The following is a 22,270-nucleotide window of genomic DNA, read 5'->3' on the forward strand; positions in this document are numbered from 1 at the left end:
TTTTTCTGTTGGTGCAAAGTTGAAATCATATTTAAAACACAAAATGAATAAAGTTTTTCTGAAACCTATTCTTTTCTCATTTTCAGACAAATAAACATGGAAATAATTGTACCTGTTATCTTGGTTCCATCTTTAGTTTCAGCAGTTACACCTGTTCCAAACTCATTTTCTCCAGTGATTCTAAAGTAGTAGATTGCACCTTCTTGCAAGTCTTCAACCCTGTATGTCAGACTGTGACAGTTGCTTGTTACGCATACCCAAGCCTTTTTGCTTGCTTCACGTTTCTCAACATGATAAGCCTTAACAGCATCTCCTCCATCATTCTCTGGAGGTTCCCAAGTAACTGTAGCAGAATCTTTTGTGACTTCAGTAATTTTCACATTAGTTGGTGGTCCAGGGGTGTCAAGGACTTTGACCATCACTGGCAAAGATGCTGTTCCAACACCATTGTCCAAAGTAACAATGTATTGTCCAGAGTCATTTCGTGTTGCTTTCTCAATAGTAACAGATGTGCATGTTTCTGTTGTTTCTATGCTTGCCCTTGCTTTGAGATCAACCTTCTCTTTATTCCATGTAACTGAAGGCATTGGCTTTCCTTTAAATGGAGCCGTCAAAGTGAATGAATTACCATGCTTGACAATTAAAGTTTTTCGCATCTCAATGTCAATGTCAAATACAGGTTCCTCCTTTCTCTCCGTTGCTGACTGTGACTCAGAGACAGGCGACTGTTCACTGACACCAACTTTGTTGATTGCTTTAACAGCAAATACATACTGTACATCAGTTGTAAGACCAGAAATTGTGAATTCATTACTTTTTGTCATCTGAATAGCCACATTCCATTCTGTATCCTCAGAATTCTTATATTTTACACTGTATCCGAGGATCTGTGCACCACCATCAGATAATGGCTTTTTCCAGGCAATAGTAATAGAATTCTTGGTATGATCCAGAATCTTAGGTTTAGTTGGTTGGGATGGTACCAAAAGTTCATCCTCTGCCCTTGCTGAAGGAGATGGGTCACTGGCTGGACTCAAGCCTGCTGAATTTTCAGCATAAACCTTAAACTCATACTCACATCCTCTTCTTACTTTTGATATTACAGCTGTTAGGTCTTTCACAAGGTCCCTGTTCACACGGACCCAGTGAAGACCAGATTTCTCTCGCCTTTCAATTATATATCCAAGGATCTCGCTGCCTCCATCAGATGCAGGTTTTATCCAAGTTAGCCTCATTTCCTCACTGGTCACACTTGTAATTTCAACATTTGTTGGAGCTCCTGGGATAGTGTATGGTTCAGTGACCTTGACCATTTCACTTTCAAGGGCTTCACCAAGTCCAAATTTGTTGACAGCTAATACTCTGAATATGTACTCATTTCCTTTTAGGAGCTTAGTGACCTTGAATGTTGTAGTTTTGACCTCTCCATGTACAAGTGTCCATGCCAATCGACTGGTCTCTCGTTTCTGAACAATATAATGTGTTATTTCAGAGCCACCAATTTCTTGTGGGGGTCCCCATGACAGTGTGCACTCCTCTGCTGTGATGCCTGTTACTGATAGTGGTCCTGCTGAAGGTCCTGGTTTATCCAGAATAACACAGTTTACTGGTGTTGTGACACTTCCTGCAACATTCTTTAAAGTCAAAGCGTACTGTCCAGAATCACTCCTTTTGCAGTCTTTAACTACTATTATAGTACTAGTATCTGTTCCAGTTATCTGAATTCTTGCCTTCGGTTCAATTTCATGTCCATCCTTTGACCAAGATGCAACTGGAAGAGGGCGCCCTGCAATGTCAGCATTAATCTTCAGGGTTTCCCCAGCTTTTACTACCACAACATCCTTGAACTTGACATCCATCATAATGCGTGGTGGATCTACATTATCTTTAACTGTAATAGGACCAGTGTTGTCAGATGCCTCACTGAATAGTCCAGCAGCATTCTTTGCGATGACACGGAAATCATATTTCTCATCCGATGTTAGGCCAGTAACATCAAAATAAGTCTCTACAACATTGGTAAAATTGCATCTTATCCAGCGACCCTCTGGAAGATCTCTACGCTCAATTATGTAGCCAGTAACTTTGGCTCCACCATCATACTCAGGCTTGGTCCAAGAAAGAGAAACAGAGGATTTGGTAATGCTAGTTACCACAGGCTGACCAGGAGGATCACAGGGATCTCGTGCAGCTATGGACTCACTGGCTTTGCTTGCTTTGCCAATTCCAGCAATATTTTCAGCATAGACATGGAATTCATACATCATACCTTCCTCAATTCCAGTTACTTTGAATTCAGTATCCTTGATTATTGTCCTGTTCACCTTTGTCCAAAGAATACTGCTTCTCTCCTTGCGTTCTAAATGATAGCCAAGGACTGTGCTACCACCATCATTAACTGGCTCATTCCATGTGATGAGCATGAAGACCTTGGTGGCATGAGCAACACGGGGCGTAGAAGGTGGGCCAGGCTGTTTAAATGTGTACGCTGCAGTAATTCCTGGAGAGTCAATTGGCTTACCCTTTCCATAACGATTCACTGCATAGATGCGGAACTGGTACTCAGAACCCTGTGTCAATCGAGGTACTTTGACTGAGGTTCTGGCAACATTTGTTGAAACAATCTGCCACTCTGTTGTGTTAGTGTCTCTCTTCTCAACAATGTAATTGTTGATGGAGCATCCACCATCATATTCTGGAGGGGCCCATGACAATGTAATACTGTTAGAAGTCACAGCATCAATCTTCACTGAAGCTGGTGGCCCAGGTTTATCAAGAACAACAATGCCAATGTCTGTGGACTTGGTGCCTGCTGTATTAGCAAGAGTGATTTCATATTTACCAACATGTTCAATAGCAGCTTCTTTGATGACAATTTTGCTTGACACCATCGTGTTGACAATTGAAAGAGAGGTTGTTTGCCTCAAAGGAAGGCCATCCTTCTTCCAAGAGACAACTGGCTTAGGCCTGCCTCTCACAGGAACTTCCACAGTAAGATCATCTCCAGCCTTAACACTGTATGTATTGAACAGCAGATGAACAGAGGGTTCAATCTCAATATCTTTAGCTACAACAGGTACACCAAGTTCTTGAGGCTCACTCTTGCCCTTCTCATTCAATGCAATAACCCTGAATGAGTATGTTTCACCAGGCGTGAGGTTGCTCACAGTAGCCTCTGGAACCTTAACTGTGCAGCTTACACCCCATTTGTCACTACTCTTGGGTTGCATCTCTACATTGTAGCAGATGATTTTGCTCCCTCCATCGTGGACAGGCTTAACCCAAGTAAGTGTCACACTATTCTTCGTGACATCCACAAGAGTTACTTTACCTGGAGGCATAGGTACCTGTGCAACCTTAATAGGATTCTTTGTTTCTGCCATCACACCAAAGCCATACTCATTAACAGCACATACACGGAAGTAGAAAATTCCTCCTTCCTGCAGTTCATCAACTTTAAAGGAAGTCTGTGTGCAGTTGCTTGTGACAGTTGTATAAGCTTTTCTTGTAGATTCTCGCTTTTCAACCACATAATTGGTTATTTTAGCCCCACCATCTGTAAGCGGTGGGTCCCAGCAGAGAGATACTGAATCTTTCTTTACATCTTTCACTTCAAACTTCTGTGGAGAACTTGGTGTATCAAGCACCCTGACATTCACAAATGCAGATTTTGTGCCGCTCTTGTTCTCAAGAGTCAAGTTGTATTTTCCACTGTCAAATCTATTGACATTGTCAATTACAAGCATGGTGTATGAACTGGTGAACTCAATCTGAGCACGCTCAGTTAGAGTCCCATCCTCCTTTTCCCATTTGACGGATGGCTCAGGTCGACCTCTAATTGTAATGAAAAGACGAAGGGATCCTCCTGCACGAACAGAGACAACTTTCCTGAGGTCAGCATCAAGTTCAATCTCAGGTGCTTCAATCTTTTCAGATGCAGTCACTGATCCATGAACATCAGCAGGCTCACCAACTCCTTCAGAATTAATTGCACAAACACGGAAGTTATATTCAGCATTTTCCTTCAGGCTTTCAACTGTGAGGCGTGTTGCTTGAATACCAGCTGGGGGTGTGCATATGATCCATTCCTCTGAAGAAACCTCTTTCATCTCAACAATATAACCTTTCATATATGCACCACCATTAGTAGCAGGTTTTCCCCAAGACAGAGAGACAGATGAGCTTGTGTGATCTGTCACTTTAGGATGATGAGGTGGACCTGGGGGAGTTGTGGCATTTATTGCTCTATAAAACAGAGATAGGTCACTAAATTCTCCCACACCAGCTTCATTTTCAGCAGACACATGGAACTCATAGAAATGTCCCTCTAACAAACCAGTTACTTTGAAATGAAGATCGGTCAGCTTCTGTCGGTTGCATTTTGTCCACCTCACACCATCTTTGTCACGCTTCTCTAAGTGATAACACTTAATTTCTGCTCCACCATCACTCTCTGGGGCATTCCATGATAGAGTTATTGAATCCTTCGTTATCTCACTTGCTTCTGGTGTTGATGGCACACTTGGTGGCTTGTATGGATTGCGTGCAATAATTGCCTCAGATTCTAGAGGCACACCAATGCCATATTTGTTGACAGCCATAACTCTAAAGATATACTCATCATCTGGCAGGAGCTTGGTCACCTTATAATTTACACTAGGAATGTTAGAATCAACAACAGTCCATGATAGTCTGCTAGTTTCCCTTTTCTCAAGGATATAATGAGAAATATTAGCTCCACCATTCTGCAAGGGCTCAGACCAGGACAGACGACATTTGTCAGACATGATGCCAGTCACTCGTAATGGTCCGGTTGGTGGACCTGGTCTGTCAAGAACTTTTACTGTTATTGGAATTGTTTTTGTTCCACCACAGTTACTTAATACAAGTTCATAGTCTCCACCATCCAATCTTGTACAATCTTTTATTGTAATGGAAGCATATTTTTGGGTAATTCTTACTTCAATACGCAATGTCTTATCCATTTCCTTTCCTTCTTTTAGCCACTGAATGTCAGGTGTTGGTTTACCGTGTATATCTGCATCCAAAACTATGTTGTCTCCAGCATTGACAACAATGACATCCTTGTACTTAGGATCCATTGAAACACTTGGAGGTTCAATTTCATCTGTAGCAGTAATTGGTCCAGTGCTGTCTGAAGTCTCGCTGAAGACACCCACTGCATTTCTTGCAATTACTCTAAATTCATATTGATTGTTTACTGTTAAGCCTGTGATTGTAAATTCTGTCTCAATTACATTGGTAAAATTTGCCCTCATCCATCGGCCCTCAGGCAAATCTCTTCTCTCAACAATATATCCAGTAACTTTGCTGCCACCATCATATTGAGGCTTTGTCCACTGAATCTTAAGGTGGTCCTTTGATATTGTAACAGCCTCAGGCGTTCCAGGTGGATCACATGGGTCACGGGCAACAAAGCTCTCTGAAACTTTGCTTGCTCTACCAATACCAACAATGTTTTCAGCATATACCCTGAATTCATAACCAATGCCTTCTTCAAGATTGCATATTTTGAAAACAGTATCAGTAATAAGTGTTTTGTTTAGTTTTGTCCATAGAATACTTGCTCTTTCTTTGCTCTCAAGGTGGTATCCAATCACTGAACTGCCACCATCACTGACTGGTTCATTCCACTCAATTATCATTTGATCTTTGGTGGCAGATTTCACATACGGCGTACCAGGTGGACCAGGTGGTTTGTAAGGATACTGCACAACAATGGACTTTGAATCCAAAGGAGCACTCTTACCATATCTGTTCTCAGCAATGACTCTAAACTGATACTCAGCACCAGTTTTCAGCTTGGTAATTTTGAGGGATGTCCTGGCAACTGATCCAGCAACTACTTGCCACGTAGTTTCAGTGGCGTCTCGCTTTTCAACAATATAATGCTTTACTTGGCAGCCTCCGGTATACTCCGGAGGTTCCCATGAGATTGAAACATAATTGTTGCTCACTTCACTCACTTTTATTGGTCCTGTGGGTGGACCAGGTTTATCCAGGATTATGATACTGATATCTTCTGTAACTGCACAAACACTGTTTGTTGCGGTAACTGTATACTTTCCAAGGTCATCTTTACAGGCTTCAGTAATCTGCAGGATTGTGGATGTTGGTGTGAAGAAAGTAGTAACTCTGGATGTTACTTTAAGTGACTGTTCATCCTTTGACCAAGTGATCTTTGGTTTTGGACGTCCAAAAATAGGTATTTCAAGTTTGAAATCCTTTCCAGATTTGACGCTATATGTATTGAACTGCAACTTTAGGCTTGGTTCAATTGTGAGGTCGTTGGCAATAACTGGAGCAGCAAGGGTCTTTGGCTCACTTTTGCCTTTCTCATTGTATGCCAAAACATGGAACAAATATTCCTGACCGCCAGTCAGTCCAGTGACTGTTCCCTCACATGTTTTTACATTTGCTGCTACATCCCATTTGTCAGTTCCTTTTGGCTGCATTTCAATCAAGTAGCCCGCAATCCTACTACCGCCATCATGCTCTGGCTTTTCCCAGGCCAGAGATGCACTTACTTTTGTCACATCCGTCAGCATCACCTTTCCAACTGGCTGAGGTACTTCAGATGCCTTTGAAGCAGTTTTTGTTTCAACCGGCAAACCAACACCATATTCATTTTCAGCCATAACTCTGAAATAATACATGGCCCCCTCTGCAAGATCTTCCACCTTATAAGTTGTTTTGCTGCACTTGGTTGTTATATTTGCATAGGCTTTTCTTGTGGATTCACGCTTGTCAACAATATAATTCTTGATCTTTGCACCTCCATCAATAAGTGGTGGTTCCCAAACAAGTGTAACAGAGTCCTTCTTGATATCCTTTACTACGAGGTTTAGTGGTGCTCCAGGTGTATCTAACACTTTAACAGCCACAAATTCAGATACAGAGCCACTGCTGTTCTGTAGAGTCACAGTGTATTTTCCAGAGTCCCTTCTATCACAGGAGTCAATTGAAAGCTGGGTGAAGTTAATACCCTTTTCAAGCACTGTCTTTTCTGACAGTTCACCTTCGTCTTTAGTCCATTTGATATCTGGTATTGGTCTACCTTTGAATGGTACATTGATTCTTACTGATCCTCCTGCACGAACAACAATGCCTTTCCTTAGCTCTGAATCAAGGTGAATTTCAGGGGTCTCCAGCTTGTCCTCAGGCTTGGCAGTTCCTGGAATAACTGCAGGTTCTCCAACACCTAATTTATTGATGGCACATATTTGAATCTTATATTCTTGTTGTTCTGTTAGCTTAGTGATTTCAAATTTGTTAACACGTAAGCCAGTAGGGGGAGTGCACATAGTCCATTCTTCCTCTTCAGCTTTGCAGATCTCTACAATATATCCTTGAATTGCACATCCTCCATCATTAAGGGGTTTTCCCCATGCCACTGTAATTGAAGTCTTGGTGGTATCAACAACATGTGCATGCATGGGTGGGCCAGGTTTGTATTTGGGATCACAAGCCTTGTAGTATGAAGTTGGCAAGCTTGGTTCTCCAATTCCAGCTGCATTTTCAGCTGACACTCTGAATTCATACTCATGATCCTCAATTAGGCCATGCACTCTGAAGCATACATCAGTTACTTTTTTTCTGTTGCACCTTGTCCATCTAATTCCAGATCTGTCTCTCTTCTCAATGATGTAACCAAGAATTTTACTTCCACCATCAGTATCTGGTGCACTCCAGCAAATAGTCATAGAGTCCTTTGCAATATTTGTTACTTCGATAATTTGTGGTGATCCAGGTTGACTAAATGGATCTTTCATTATTACAGATGGTGCCTCAATTGGCTCCCCAACACCATAACTGTTCACAGCCATGACACGGAATATATATTCGTTACCTTCCAGGAGCTTTGTCACTTTGTATGTTGTAGTTTTGTAGTCATTACAGACCACAGTCCAAGCAAGTCGACTTGTCTCACGTCTCTCAATAATGTAATGAGTGATAGTGTTTCCTCCATCATCTAGTGGAGCATGCCATATCAGTGTGCATTTATCACTGGACATGCCTGTGACATGAAGAGGCCCTTCTGGTGGACCTGGTTTATCAAGGACTTTAACATGGAATTGAACGGTCTGAGATCCAGCAACATTAGTGAGCTGAAGAGTGTAGTTTCCACCATCTTGTCTGACTGCATCTTTTACTATAATCAGTGCTCTGTTGTCAGTGTTCCTGATGTCACATCTAATTGTGTTTTCAAGCTCCTTGTCATTCTTAAACCACTGGATTGCAGGAAGTGGCTTACCATGAACATCAGCATCAAGTTTGAATGTATCTCCCACATTCACAATTAGAGTCTGAGTGTATTCTGGGTCAATAGAGAACTTTGGTGGATCTACCTCATCCAATGCAGCAATAGGTCCACTGTTGTATGATGGTTTGCTGATAGTGCCAACTGCATTCTTTGCAATTACCCTCAAGTCATACTTGGCACCTTCTGTCAGCCCAGTGACAGTAAAATTGGTTTCAATAACATTTGTGAAACTTGCTTTCATCCAGCGTCCTTCAGGAAGATCACGTTTCTCAACAGTATAAAGGGAGATACATTCAAAAGTTTTCAAGTTTGAATGTATCTCCCACATTCACAATTAGAGTCTGAGTGTATTCTGGGTCAATAGAGAACTTTGGTGGATCTACCTCATCCAATGCAGCAATAGGTCCACTGTTGTATGATGGTTTGCTGATAGTGCCAACTGCATTCTTTGCAATTACCCTCAAGTCATACTTGGCACCTTCTGTCAGCCCAGTGACAGTAAAATTGGTTTCAATAACATTTGTGAAACTTGCTTTCATCCAGCGTCCTTCAGGAAGATCACGTTTCTCAACAGTATAACCAGTGATAACACTTCCACCATCATACTCTGGCTTTGTCCACTGAATAGTTATTGCATTTTTAGTCACATGGACAGCTTCTGGGGTTCCAGGAGGATCACATGGATCACGAGCAACAAAGCCCTCTGAGATTTTGCTGCATCTTCCAATGCCAACGATATTTTCAGCATATACTCTGAACTCGTATTCAACACTTTCCTCTAAAGGACTGGTTTTGAATCTTGTTTCTTGAATCAGTGTCTTATTTATCTTTGACCAAATAATGCTGTTTCTCTCCTTCCTTTCAAGATGATATCCAATAATGGTGCTGCCGCCATCTGAAACTGGCTCATTCCACTCAACAACCATATGGTCCTTTGATAGACATGACACAAATGGAGTTCCTGGTGGCCCTGGTTCTCTATATGGATACTGAGCAACAACAGTTGAAGAGTCCAAAGCATAGCTCTTGCCATACATGTTCTGAGCAATGATTCTGAATTGAAATTCAGCACCGGTCTTCAGTCGTACGACTTTAAGTGTTGTTCTTGCTAATGAAATTGCAACATTCTCCCATGTTGTAGAAGTTGTATCTCTCTTTTGCACAATATAATTTGAAATTGGGCAACCACCAGTATACTTTGGAAAATCCCACGACAATGTAATGCTTGAAACAGTTATCTCATCAAATCGCACAGGGCCAGTTGGTGGGCCAGGTTTATCAAGAGTGATGATTTCAATGGTGGCATCCTTTTGTCCAACAACATTGGACACGTTTATTCCATACATTCCACCATCTTCTCTTGCTGCTTCTTTGATGTTAAGAACAGTGCTGTGTGCTGTATTAGAAATGTTAACCCTTGTTGTGAACTTGAGGGCTGCACCATCCTTTGTCCATGTAACCTTTGGATTTGGACGACCAGAAACTGGGATTTCAACTTGAAGGTCCTTTCCAACAAGAACACTGTAGTTGCTAAATGCAGGTCTTACATCAGGTTCAAAGACAAGGTCCTTTGCTTGCACGGGGACAGCAAGTGTTCTTGGGTCACTCTTTCCTTTTTCATTGATAGCAATTACTCTGAAAGTGTACTCTTCGCCAGGGTTCAAATTACTGATTACAGCTTCCAGTGTTTTTACATTGGCACATCCAGACCATTTATCATTACCCTTGACCTGCATTTCAACAAGGTATTGAAGAATTCTACTGCCACCATCATGAATTGGCTTTTCCCAAGAAAGAGACACACTTGTTTTAGTAACATCTACAACACTTAATTTTCCAGGACATTGTGGCACCTCTGAAACCTTCAAAGGATCTGTGATATCGGCAGGTAGCCCTATACCATGTTCATTTTCTGCAAGCACTCTAAAATAGTAACTGCAGCCTTCTTGAAGTGGTTCAACTTTCCAAGAGAGTTTGTGGCAGTTTGTGACAACAGCAGAAAATGTTTTTCTTGTGCTCTCACGTTTTTCAACAATGTAATTTTTGATCTTTGCTCCACCATCTAAAATGGGAGGCTCCCATGTAAGAGTAACAGATTCTTTTGTAATTTCTTTAACTTTGAAGTTGAGAGGAGCGCTTGGTGTGTCAAGGACTTTCACAATAATTGTTTCAGATTTTGCACCAGCAGAGTTTTCTGCAGTAACAGTGTATTTACCACTGTCTGCCCTGTTGACTTTATCAATCACAAGAGAAGTGTGACTGCTGCTGGTCTCAGTCTGTGCTGTTTCCTTAATCTGCCCACCATCTTTTTCCCATTTGATTTGTGGTGCTGGTCTTCCTTTGAAAGGGATGAACATTCTAAGAGAACCTCCAGCTTTAATACGTACAACATTTCTAAACTCAGCATCAATATCAAGATCCGGTTCCTCAGTTTTGTCCTCTGGCAGTATGGACCCTGCAACATCAGCAGGCTCCCCAACACCAACCTTGTTAACTGCACAAACCCTGAATTTATATTCCTGCTTTTCTTTCAGATTTTCCACATTAAAGCGTGTCAGTTTAACACCTGTTGGTGGAGTGCAGATTGCCCATTCATCTGCAGCTGCCTTTCCTTCTTCTCCTGGAGTCTGTATCTCCTCTATGGCTGATTTTGTTTCACATGCTTCAACAATATATCCCTGGATTTCACAGCCACCATCATAAATAGGCTTTCCCCATGCAAGTACAACAGATGATTTGGTCATGTCTAACACTTTTGGATTATGTGGTGGACCTGGCTTGAATACAGGATCCAGGGCTTTATAGAATACAGTTGCAGAACTTGCCTCACTAACTCCAGCAGCATTCTCAGCAGAAACTCTAAATTCGTAGAGGTGGTTCTCCAGGAGTCCAGTAACTTTACATGTGAACAAATACTTATTTTCCACCATAATTTGCAAATAAATTCTTTAAAAATCCTACAATGTGATTTTCTGGATTTTTTTTCTTCTCATTTTGTCTCTCATAGTTGAGGTATACCTATGATGAAAATTACAGGCCTCTCTCATCTTTTTAAGTGGGAGAACTTGCACAATTGGTGGCTGACTAAATACTTTTTCCCCCACTGTATATATGTTGTTTTTTACAGCATACAGAGAGCACAGCTATACAGAGTTGAAATGGATATGGTCTGTGCTTCTGGGATTGTTAAAAGTCAAATTCAGTGATCAAGTTTTTTGTTTTTTTCCACTGATGGTCATAAACATGGTGGATGAGCTGGAAAATGTCACATGACTGAAATAGATGAATTCCCAAAATTATAATCCAATATGCACTCAATAGACAATTGAATATCCATTTTTGAAATGGAATCAATCTGAGTTTGTCTATATCAGCTATCTCTACCACATAAGGCCACCAAAACATTTTGTAACCTGTATTTAATATCTGTACAAAATATCTGAACTGAATCAGAAGAAACTTTTTAAACTTTTTACAAATATTTAGGAAAGATCATAAAACTATCACATAAATTTCCAAGTCTCTGGTTCAGACATGGTTACAAAAGACCGGTAGCACTGATCCCAGGAGGATTAATTGTATTAATTAAAAAAGAGAGAATATAAAGAATAACATTAAGAGGAAGAGCTTAAAAGATTTGACATTTCTGTCTTCAGCAATTTCATAATCACTACACACAATATAAGATGCAACATATATTTATATAACATTACAAAACGTACACAACTCTGTCATACAGAAGAGTGCAGATTGGATGTAAAGGATGAAAAAAAAACACTGAAACCTTGAAAATCAGTAACCTTTGTTAAAGAGTTGCCAGCAGCTAAAGCAAAGCATATAAATTCAAAACCAGCTACTCACCAGTGAAGTTCAGGTTAGCAGAACAGGTGTCACTACCGTGCTTGTTTGAAGCGCGACAGCTGTATTCACCAACGTCATCCTTTGTTGGGTTGAGGAGCTCTAGAGATGATGTACTTTGCCTGCTGATGATCCTGAATTTGTCACTCTGTCTAATCTCTGATCCAGACTTGAACCACTTAAAGGTCACATTGGATGTCTCTTCAATTTCACATTCAAACTTCCCTGGGCTGCCGATGTTGCTCTGCATGTCACAAATCTTCTTCTTGAAAACTGGAGGCGCTGAAACGTGCAAGGAGAAAAAATACAAAACATTATTACATTGGCAACATTATGACAACTGATTTGAGTGACATATCAGATGGAAAGGAATGGATAACAGTAATCCTGGGATGACATGAAAAAAGGGGTGTGAGCATTAGCGTTAGGGTGATGAAGAGTCACACATGACATGGTCATGCTTGAAGAACTCAGAAGAAGATGAAAAATGTGCCATTATTTTGAAAGAGGGTGGAAAGATGTTTAGCACACAAAATGTATTTTTGAAAAGAATTCTTAAAGAAATGGTGAACTAATGGGACGATGATGTAGCAGCTGCCTACTAGTTAATTAGTGATGGTCTGAGTTGAATTGTTAAGAATTATCTATCTCTTGTAAGCTGACAAAATCCACACAGTCCAACCTCTTGAGACAACAGTGAGCCTTGATGATGATGATATCTTGCCAGCTTCACTCTCAGCCTCGCAGGTATATTCACCTTCATGTTTCATCTTGATAACTTTGTTGATTACTAGTGTGTAAGAGTCATGATCCTTTAAACATTTGAACTCTTTGCCAGATTTGATCAATACTCTATTGAAAAGCCAGTTAACACTTTTTACACCTTTTACTCTCACAGACAATGTAACCTTGGAATTCTCCTCTGCAGTAATGTCTTTTAATGGTATTTCAAAAAAGAGCTTTTCTGTCAAATGCTTAGTCAAAACGTCCTCTGTTAAAACCTCCTCTCGTTTGTCTTCTTGAATAAGAACATCCATAGGCTCTTCCACAGTGACTTGCCTGTGAGGGGCATCAACTGTAATATCTGAAACACAGACAACTCTCTCATAATGTTCAGCTGAAACGGTTTTAATTTCCCTGTGTTCAGTCTCAGCGAAACTATAAATGTCCATTTTGGATTCAACAGTCTTCTGAGTCACATGGTGCCTTGACTCCTGGATAGCAGTTTTCTTTTGAGATATTGCAGACTTGAAAGAGACTTCAGCTTCTGTTTGCAGAGCAGCAGACTGCATTTTGGGTGTTGCAAACACTTCAACATTTTCTGTTAAAACTGCTGAGGACAATGGATATGGAGTGGCTTTGCTAACCTGCAATCTCTCAGGTCTATCAAGTTTTAAGATGTTTGACTGTTCAGAGGTCAAGACTGGTTTCTCCTGATTAAGCATAGAGTAGAAAGCTGCATGAAGCTCATTTTTAAGAGTGCTGTCTGGGCATATTCACCTTGGAAGGCAATTGTAATTTCTATGGGTGGACCAGCTGTTGTTATAAGGTAAGTGAACATCATGTATTTCTGTTCCATATGCACCTTGACCTTCTTTACTTCTACGACTTCTAACTTTTTCACTACATCTGCCAAAAGCAAAGACTGCTCACAAGCCACAGCACATCGAAGTGTCATTTCCAACTGTTGTTTGATGTCCAAGCTGTGTGATTTCGGTACAGGAATTACAAAGGTAAGTTCCTTTGGAAGAGTTTTGCTTTCCTGCGATTCACTTACTAAAAGAGGTTCGAGTGGCTGAGTTGTAATGTTTATTTTAGTTGCCTCTGATCTAGTAAATCCCGGAGACATTTCACCTGTCAGAGTATGTTTTTCCTCCATGAGTACTGACTGCCTTACGGACTGACCTTCTTGAATCTGAACTGCAAAGTCTTGCTCTGCTGCTTCAAGAGAAACACAAGTTTCTATTGATATGGCTTTTTCTTCTACATGAAGAGACTGAACCGGTACTTTCGTTTCTACATCTGTCTCGCAAGTGAATTTCTCAACTGCTTTGAAACTGTCTGCGAGACCCTCTTCTATTGAATGAGATTCTAACACAAATGCTGCATGCATGTTATTCCACCAATCCTCTTTCTGCACAATTGCACTATGCGGCTTGACTTCACTGACCAGAGGCCTTTCCTTCGAAAGCGGAACAGTCTGTGAGACAACTTGAAGAACACTCAAGGGTCTGGGTTCAGTTTTGTGCTCAATCTTAAGACCTTCTACCATCACATCAAGACCTTTGGCATAATCCGAAGTTATTTCTACACGTTCTTCTTCAGTGGCTACCAATTTACATTTTTTTTCTTGTCTCTGGATGGCTTTCTGTTCATCTGGCTTTTCGACTGAAAGTAACCCTTCTTTACATAAAGTGGTTTTCGACTCCACTGAGTGAAGATGTATTTGGGCAGGAACCTCTTCTCTAGGCTTTACAACAATTGTGGTATCCTTGGATGCTAACTGTGTTGCCTGTTCATAAAAAACTGTTTTCTGGTAATCAGAAGAAACTGTGTGCAAAAGAATTGGCATTTGTTTGACATCCGCCTGCTCGAAAACTTGCTTCTCAATAGTAAATCTGCCCTCTGACAGAAGAGTGTCTTGATCACTGATAAGCTGTAAATGAAGCACCTGATCCTCTTCTTTTTGGGAATGGACTGAAAAAGGATGATCCAGTATAGGTATGCCAGTGGTTTTGTCAGCTTGAAGCTTGTTCTTTTCTTTAGTAACCAGGGCTGATTTTAATATTGGTTCTTTAGAGAGCTGAGCAGTTTCCTTGACTGGTCTATGCATTTCAAAGTTGTTTTCTTTTAAGAGAGTGTGCTTAGTCTCACTGACTGATGTAAGCACTGGTTTGGCTTGTTCTTTTTCTGCTAAACATTCAATGGACTCAACAGTTGCTAGCTCTGAAATATGATCTTCTGTAAGTGCTACATTTTCTGATGATATTGCAGTATACAATAACTTAACCCCTTCTGCAACGCTGTAGCTTTTCTCCTCTTCAGGACTTTTAATTTTTGTGCATTCTTCTTGTAGAATTGGTAACTTAATTTCAACTTGAGAACCACTAACAATACACTTTGGCTCTGAAGTTGTTTGTATCTTTTCTGTTTCACTTTTTATCAAATCCTTAGCTTTCACTATGCTAAGAGGTGTAGAACTCTCTGAAATGGCAGACATAAAGTTTGAGGGCTCCTCAACACTCAATTCAAGCTCTCGTACTTCTGGACTAACAATTTGATCACAGTGTTGCTCAGTAAAGCCTTGTTTTTCTTGAACAGCAGAGGTTATTGTAGCCATATGCAGCTGTTTCAGGGGAGTTGCCACCACTGGCTTTGGCTGGGCAGGGGCAACTTTTACTCTCTCCTGTACATCATGAGATTGAATCACTGTAGCTTGGCGAGTTACCTGCTCCAAGTGCACAGTGGCTGCAGATATATCTAAAGCATGCAAGGTATCGGTCTGCTCACTTGTAACAGTTTGCCTGTCTTCAGTGCTAGTGGTGTAAACCATCTGGTGTCCCTGCTGAAGGCTAGTCCTGACTTGTTCTGGAAGACTGACACTATACAAACGTGATTCAGTGGCTTCAGAAGATGTCTCCAAGAATACAATGAGTTCTGCACTGCAAGAGGTTTCTCCAAGAGGATTAGATGCTCTACAAGAGTAAAGACCACTGTCGCTTTGCTGAATGCCTAATATCTTTAAATAGCCAGACCCATCTGTGTTGTTCACAATGATGCAGTACTTACTAGGCTGCATATGATTGCTGCCCCTGTACCACTGAACATCAGGAAGTGGAACCCCTGCTACGGTGTATTCAAAGAGAGCAAGGCTACCGGCTGCATACTTCACATGCTCAATTGCTTTGATGAAATATGGAGGCGGTCCAAAAGTCTTTTCCTGCTCCTTTATGTCCTTCACCTTTACATGAAGATACAATGTACATGTTGACTTGCCAAATCGGTTACTCGCAGTGCAAGAATACTCTCCTTCCAACTCTTTGGTAATGTTAATAATGAAAAGACTATGTTCTTCCTTCTCTTGGACAAATGTATAAAAAGATGAGGACTGTATCAATTGGCCATTATGATACCACTGAATAACTGGCCTAGGAAATCCAGAAACTATCACAGTAAACTTAGCTGTGTTTCCAACAGTTGCAATAGCTGATGAGAATTTAGTTACAAAAACTGGCTTTTCTGGCTTTTTCTCTAATGGTTCTGAAAATAATTTACAGTCTGGCTGGAGTTCAAATGTTTTTCTTTTTTCTTTTAGATGAAGACTTGTTGCGCAAGAATCCTCCTCAGTTGATATAGTCGAGGTAGAAAACACTAAATAAAAAAATGATGCAATGGTTCAATACAATTAATACATAACCTAATATCATAACAATTGCTACATAATGCATAATATATATCATAATATATACTAAATATTATAGATCAAGATACTCTGTTAGTGACTGGAAAAACCTGTAGATTCATAATAATGGAAAAATATTTATTTACAGAAATATATTTAAAAAAGCCTCACAATAAAATGACAAGAACTAAACAAAAGATAAGTCATCATAATTTGTATTTATTCATTTACCTTTGGCTTCCTCTTCATAACTGGCCTCCTCATCCACTTTAGACACTGGAAAAACAAAAACAAATATTACATATGTGACAGCAAGGTATCTGGGCAGTATTTTAGTATCTGTGCATTCTTATTATTATAAACCCATTTTCTCCTTCAAACATAACGAAAATGGACCACATCTCACTTGTAGATCACCCATGACAAGTGTCCAATGCAGTCACTGTCAGACTCCTACAGAGACAACATTTGCATGTTGTGATTGTTTTTCCTTTTTTGAGAGATGTCACATTCTTTTTCCTCTTTCTACTTAAAAGAATGGATATATGAGTAAAAAAAAAAGAAGTGCACCCAGGGCTAACATAAAAGGTGGTAAAGACCAAAGCATGCAAATGCAAACCTGTCTTCACTCTGAGATGAGTGCTGCATGTTTTGTCTCCTGCAGCATTGATAACTTTGCAAGAATGTGTACCCCCTTGCTCAGAACCAATATTCTTTATATTTAAGCAGCACAAGGGCCCATCATGTTTCAAGGAGTATGACCTTGGCTCTTCAACATTCAACTGGTTGTGTAGCCATAGAACGAATGGAGAGGGGCTTCCTTTGATTACATAATAAAGAGAAACACTCTCTCTTTGTTTGGCAAGGAATTCTGGGGACAGTTTCACAAGAAAGTCTGGCTGAATTGCATCATAAATGTCACGCTCCAACAAAGGGATAACATCAGGATAGTAATGTCGGCTTATCTGCCACTTTGTTGTCAGGGCTCCAACATTCTGTAAGGACTCCTGCTTTTCTTGGTCAGTGGCCTTTTTACTTGACTCATTTTCAGTTTTAGAAGATTTACTGATAGAATTGGAGGGTACGAGGGTTTCTTTGGGGTTCGCTTCTTTAGCTGAGTGAGAATAAAGTTAGGGAAATTTATTAGGGATTATTCAGTAATTCAACAAGATATTTTAGCATTGATGAGAACAAAAAGGTTAGTAAGATGGAGGATGATGTTAGGCCAAGCATGTGAAGGATTAAACCATTTAAAGTATTACAATTGATTACATGGGATATTACATTGTAAATTGAATTAAAAATTTAAGTTGGTTATAATCACATGAAACATATTTTAGAATAACAAAACACCAGCAGGAAGCAGATGGGATGAAATGAGCATCAAGGACCAAACGAAATCTATAACCACCTTCCACTGTGAGCTGTGCAGATGTTCGATTTTCACCTTTTCTATTTTTAACAGTACAGCAGTAACTTCCCTGGTCCCCAAGATGGACATTGAGTATGATGAGAGAAATGAGCCCGCCTTGATGTACATACTGCACCCTTTCTGTATTTGTTATTGTCCTTCCATTATGATCCCAGATCATTTCAGTAAATGGTTGTCCACTGAAGGAACAGTTGAACTGAGCCACATCACCCAGGCTGGCAATGACATCATTCATTTTCAGGGTCAGAGTGGGGCTTGTAGAATATTCTTCCACAGAGGTAACTTGTTGGACCTCAATGCTTTTAACAGACGTTGTGGACATCATCACCGTAGAGACACTTTCAAAAGTTTCCATAGTGGAAGAATAAGTCTCACTCATGGTCTGGGAGGTGACCATCTCCGAATGAGTCAATCCAGTGCTCGAAACACTTTGCCTACCTACTGTTCTCACACTGAGATCTGAGCGATAAAAAAAATAACATTAGACATTTATAAATGTCAAAATGCCATTTAATTAAAAAAAATAATAGATTATTACTGTAGGGGAAAGGTAGTGAAAGATGGCAGAATTTCATAGAGGAGTTTTCACAATTCATTAGGATGATGAAAAGCAAAATGCGCCTTCCATTCATAATGTTATTTATATGGATTTGCTGTGAGGGAAAACCATTCATTGAAAAATATAGCTTGGTTATTAATGGTCTGTGGTTAGTTCTCTCAATAATGAAAGAGAGGGGAGGCAGTTTGTATCTTTTAACACTTCTTCTACATTGTGCTTGAATGATCTATAAATATTGATGAAAAACGATGCCTTTGACATGCACAGTGAATCATGGGGTCCCTGGTCTTGGTAAGCTCATAGATGGTAGTGGAACTAAACACCTGTCTCGTGAAATCCATAATGATAATGAAATTCCTATGAGAAACAGTTTGTCCAAAGTGTATTTCAAGTTAATGACCTGATCATGCATGACATCTAAAAACCCGCCTTAAGCAATGGAACATGCTAAAAAAACAAAAGAAAGAAAGAAATCTGGTTGTTCAACAAAAAAAAGATGGCATTGTCTGGAGAGAAGGAACCTAAAAGTTTGCACATACCATTGATGTTCAAAACAGCAGAGCAAGAGACCATTCCCCCAGAATTGCGTGCAACACATGTGTATTCTCCTGCATCTGCAACATATGCTCTGGAGATCTCAAGCTGGCAGCTATCATCAAACTGAGAGATTCTGAAGTTGTCAGACTGCGCAATTTCCTTATCTCTGAAGTACCAGGTAATCTTCAGATCTGCATAAATCAAACAAAAGCTTGTTAACTTCACAAAAATACATACATGCTTATTAAAAATTTTAAATATATTATATTTTCCACAATTGTTTAATTCACAGGGTTGAGCCTTACCATCTCCAGAGACACGGCACTGGAATCTGGCTGATTCTCCCTCTTCAGCAGAGGTATTTTGCAATGAGGTAATAATTACTGGTGGAGAAACTGGAGCCACCGTGTCTGGAGAAACCACTTCTGAAACTGTTCGCAAAAATCATGTTTGTGTTAAACTGGTGGTAATATGAAAGAATGTAAAACTAGTACCTAATACTGGTTTTAAACAACAGTTTGATAATGATCCCACCTTCCACATTAAGTGAAGCAGAGCTTGTGGCTACTCCATAGTCATTCTTGGCTTCACAGGTGTACTGAGCTGCATCCTCTGGGAAGACTTCGATAAGCAGCAATGTGTGCTCATTTCCCTCCCTCAGGAACTTACACTTGAACCCAGAAGACAGTGCCTGAGAGTTCTTATACCAGAATATCTGAGGCTGAGGAATTCCTGTCACTTCCACAGAGAAACGTGCAGGTTTGCCAGCCTCAACAGACAAGGGCTCCATGTCCCTGATGATCTGAGGAGGCTCGGGAACTGAATTAAATTGAGACACATATTAGACAATGCCAATTAACTTCACAGCTGAAATTATATGGGCTATAAATAAAGCTCCACTTTGATACAGTGATACAATGCAATTGGAATATACTGGTATGTCATTGACAGAAGGAGTTAAAGACATATATTCAGATTAGCCTAAGTATTGTATGTACACACTACCAATCATTTGTTTTGAGGTCAGGGTGCATTAAATTGATCAAAAGTGACAGAAAAGCCTTTTCCATCATTACATTTTTTATAGAGAGATGCTGTTCTTTACAACTTCCTATTTATCAAAGCATCTTGAAAATGTGTATGATGGTTTCCACAAAAGTATTATGCAGTACAACGGTTTTCAACTGTGATAATGTTACTTGAGCACTAAATCAGCATACTAGAATAATTTCTGAACATGCCGCACTGAAGACTGAAGTAATAGCTGAAAATAGCTTTGCTATCCACATGAATAAATTACATTTTAAAACATGTTAAAATAGAAAACAGTTTAAATTTTATATTTCATAATATTGATGTTCACTTTATTTCTGATTAAATAAATCCATTAAAAAAAAATAGATTTGAAGATTGTTACCAACCTCAAACTTTTGAACAGCAGACTATATAATAAATAAACTGAACATTTATTTTAGTGGTGTCAAACGATTAATCACATCCAAAATAAAAGTTTTAATTTACATAATATATGCGTGTATGCTGTGTATATTTATTATGTATAAATACAAACACATGCATGTATATATTTAAGAAAAATATATTGTGTTTATATGTTAAGTATATTTATATTTAATATAAAATATAAGAATAGAAATATAGAAATGTATATAAATGTAAATATTTTCAAAATATATACTGTATGTGTGTGTATTTATATATACATAATAAATATATACAGTACACATACATATATTATGTAAACAAAAACTTTTATTTTGGATGCGATTAACCGCTTGACAGCACTAATTTATATATATATATTTATAGATATCCGAACTGTACACTCACTCTGGACATGCAGATTGACTGTGCTCCTGTTCTTTCCTGCAATGAAAGTGTATTCTCCAGCATCACTTCTGTAAGTTTCAGCGATTGTCAAGCGATGTGTCTTTCTAACTGTCACATAGTTGAAGCGCTCATCAAAAGATTGAATTTCAACACCATTTTTCAGCCAGCGGCCTTCAATGTCATCCTCATTCACTTCAAATTCAAATGTAGCCCTCTGTTTCTCAACCACCTGGAAAGCATGAAAAAAGAGAGAAAAAAAGTCTCGCCATGGAACATAGATAATATTTAACAACTGACTGTAATAAGACAAAGGATAGTTACAGTGATGTCCTTCTCAGCAGGCTCAGAGATGCGGACATCCTTGCCCTCCACTATGAGGTTTGCCTTGGAAACGCTTGCACCAGCAACCACAGAGTATTCTCCAGCATCAGACATGCGCACTGTCTGGATCATCAAACGCTGCAGGAATTTTTCAGTGGTGGCTTTGAATCTACAATAATAGGGAAGTTATAAACAGAGTTGACATCATAAAGACTGCAAAAAAAATCACTTAATCAGTCAAAAAAAATGTTTTGCAGTAAAACTATAGATATATCCTTAAAACAAGATGAATTATACTTAAGAACCAAAAGTGCATAATATACTAAAGGCCAGATTTACAATACAGGGCAAATTGGCGTGAGACCACACACTCAAAACAGTTCTGCGGCTGATCTACTGACAATGTGTAAATTAAAGAACACAGGCGCAGACATTTTCAGAATGACCAACACAATCTATCAAGAGCAGCGCAAATTAGCGTAGGATAAAGCAGAGCAGATGATAATCTGATGCAGATAACCTGGCGCAAGCGGTTAGTAAATCTTGGCCTAAAACTTGTACTTCTCTTATTTTAAGCATTAATCAATCAAAATTTAGTGAGATTTATTCTTTAAACAAGGAAAAAACTATTGTTAAGTATGTCTTAAAATTTTATGTCAATATAATGTAAATACTGATATTGATTAAGAGATTTTTTTTTTGTTTTATAATTTATCTACAGTGTATATGACATTAAAAGTGAAGATATACCTCTCAGACATCTCAAGTTCCTGCCCATCCTTCATCCACATCACAGGGACGTTGGGTTCAGAGAGCTCACATTCAAATATAGCCTTCTTCTTCTCAGTAACCTTGATATCTTTAATGTGCTTGGTGAATTCAATCACGCGAGCTGGAAAACATATTTTTGTTAGCCAATCTGGTAAGTTACATAAAGGCAGCTGTAAATATAACAACAAAACTAACCATCAACAAAGAGTTTTGCAGATGTTTCAGCAGATCCAGCCAAAAACTTGTAGTCTCCCCCAT

General features: G+C 39.5%; 1 protein-coding gene across 1 annotated transcript; it reads right to left on the reverse strand.

The window, feature by feature from the left end:
* Positions 1-65: 65 nt before the first annotated feature.
* On the reverse strand, positions 66-22,270 carry LOC107562704 (titin-like). Its single transcript, XM_016247396.1, has 11 exons — positions 22,255-22,270; positions 21,992-22,133; positions 21,242-21,410; positions 20,921-21,149; positions 19,607-19,891; positions 19,378-19,503; positions 19,075-19,263; positions 16,776-16,820; positions 12,146-12,424; positions 8,832-11,180; positions 66-8,533 (listed from the first exon to the last, which is right to left on the reverse strand). The coding sequence occupies exons 1-11, from the start codon at positions 22,268-22,270 to the stop codon at positions 66-68; spliced, it is 12,297 nt and encodes a 4,098-aa protein (XP_016102882.1).

The sequence above is a fragment of the Sinocyclocheilus grahami genome, unplaced genomic scaffold, assembly GCF_001515645.1.
Source record: "Sinocyclocheilus grahami isolate Dianchi unplaced genomic scaffold, SAMN03320097.WGS_v1.1 scaffold834.1, whole genome shotgun sequence".
NCBI classification, from domain to species: domain Eukaryota; kingdom Metazoa; phylum Chordata; class Actinopteri; order Cypriniformes; family Cyprinidae; genus Sinocyclocheilus; species Sinocyclocheilus grahami.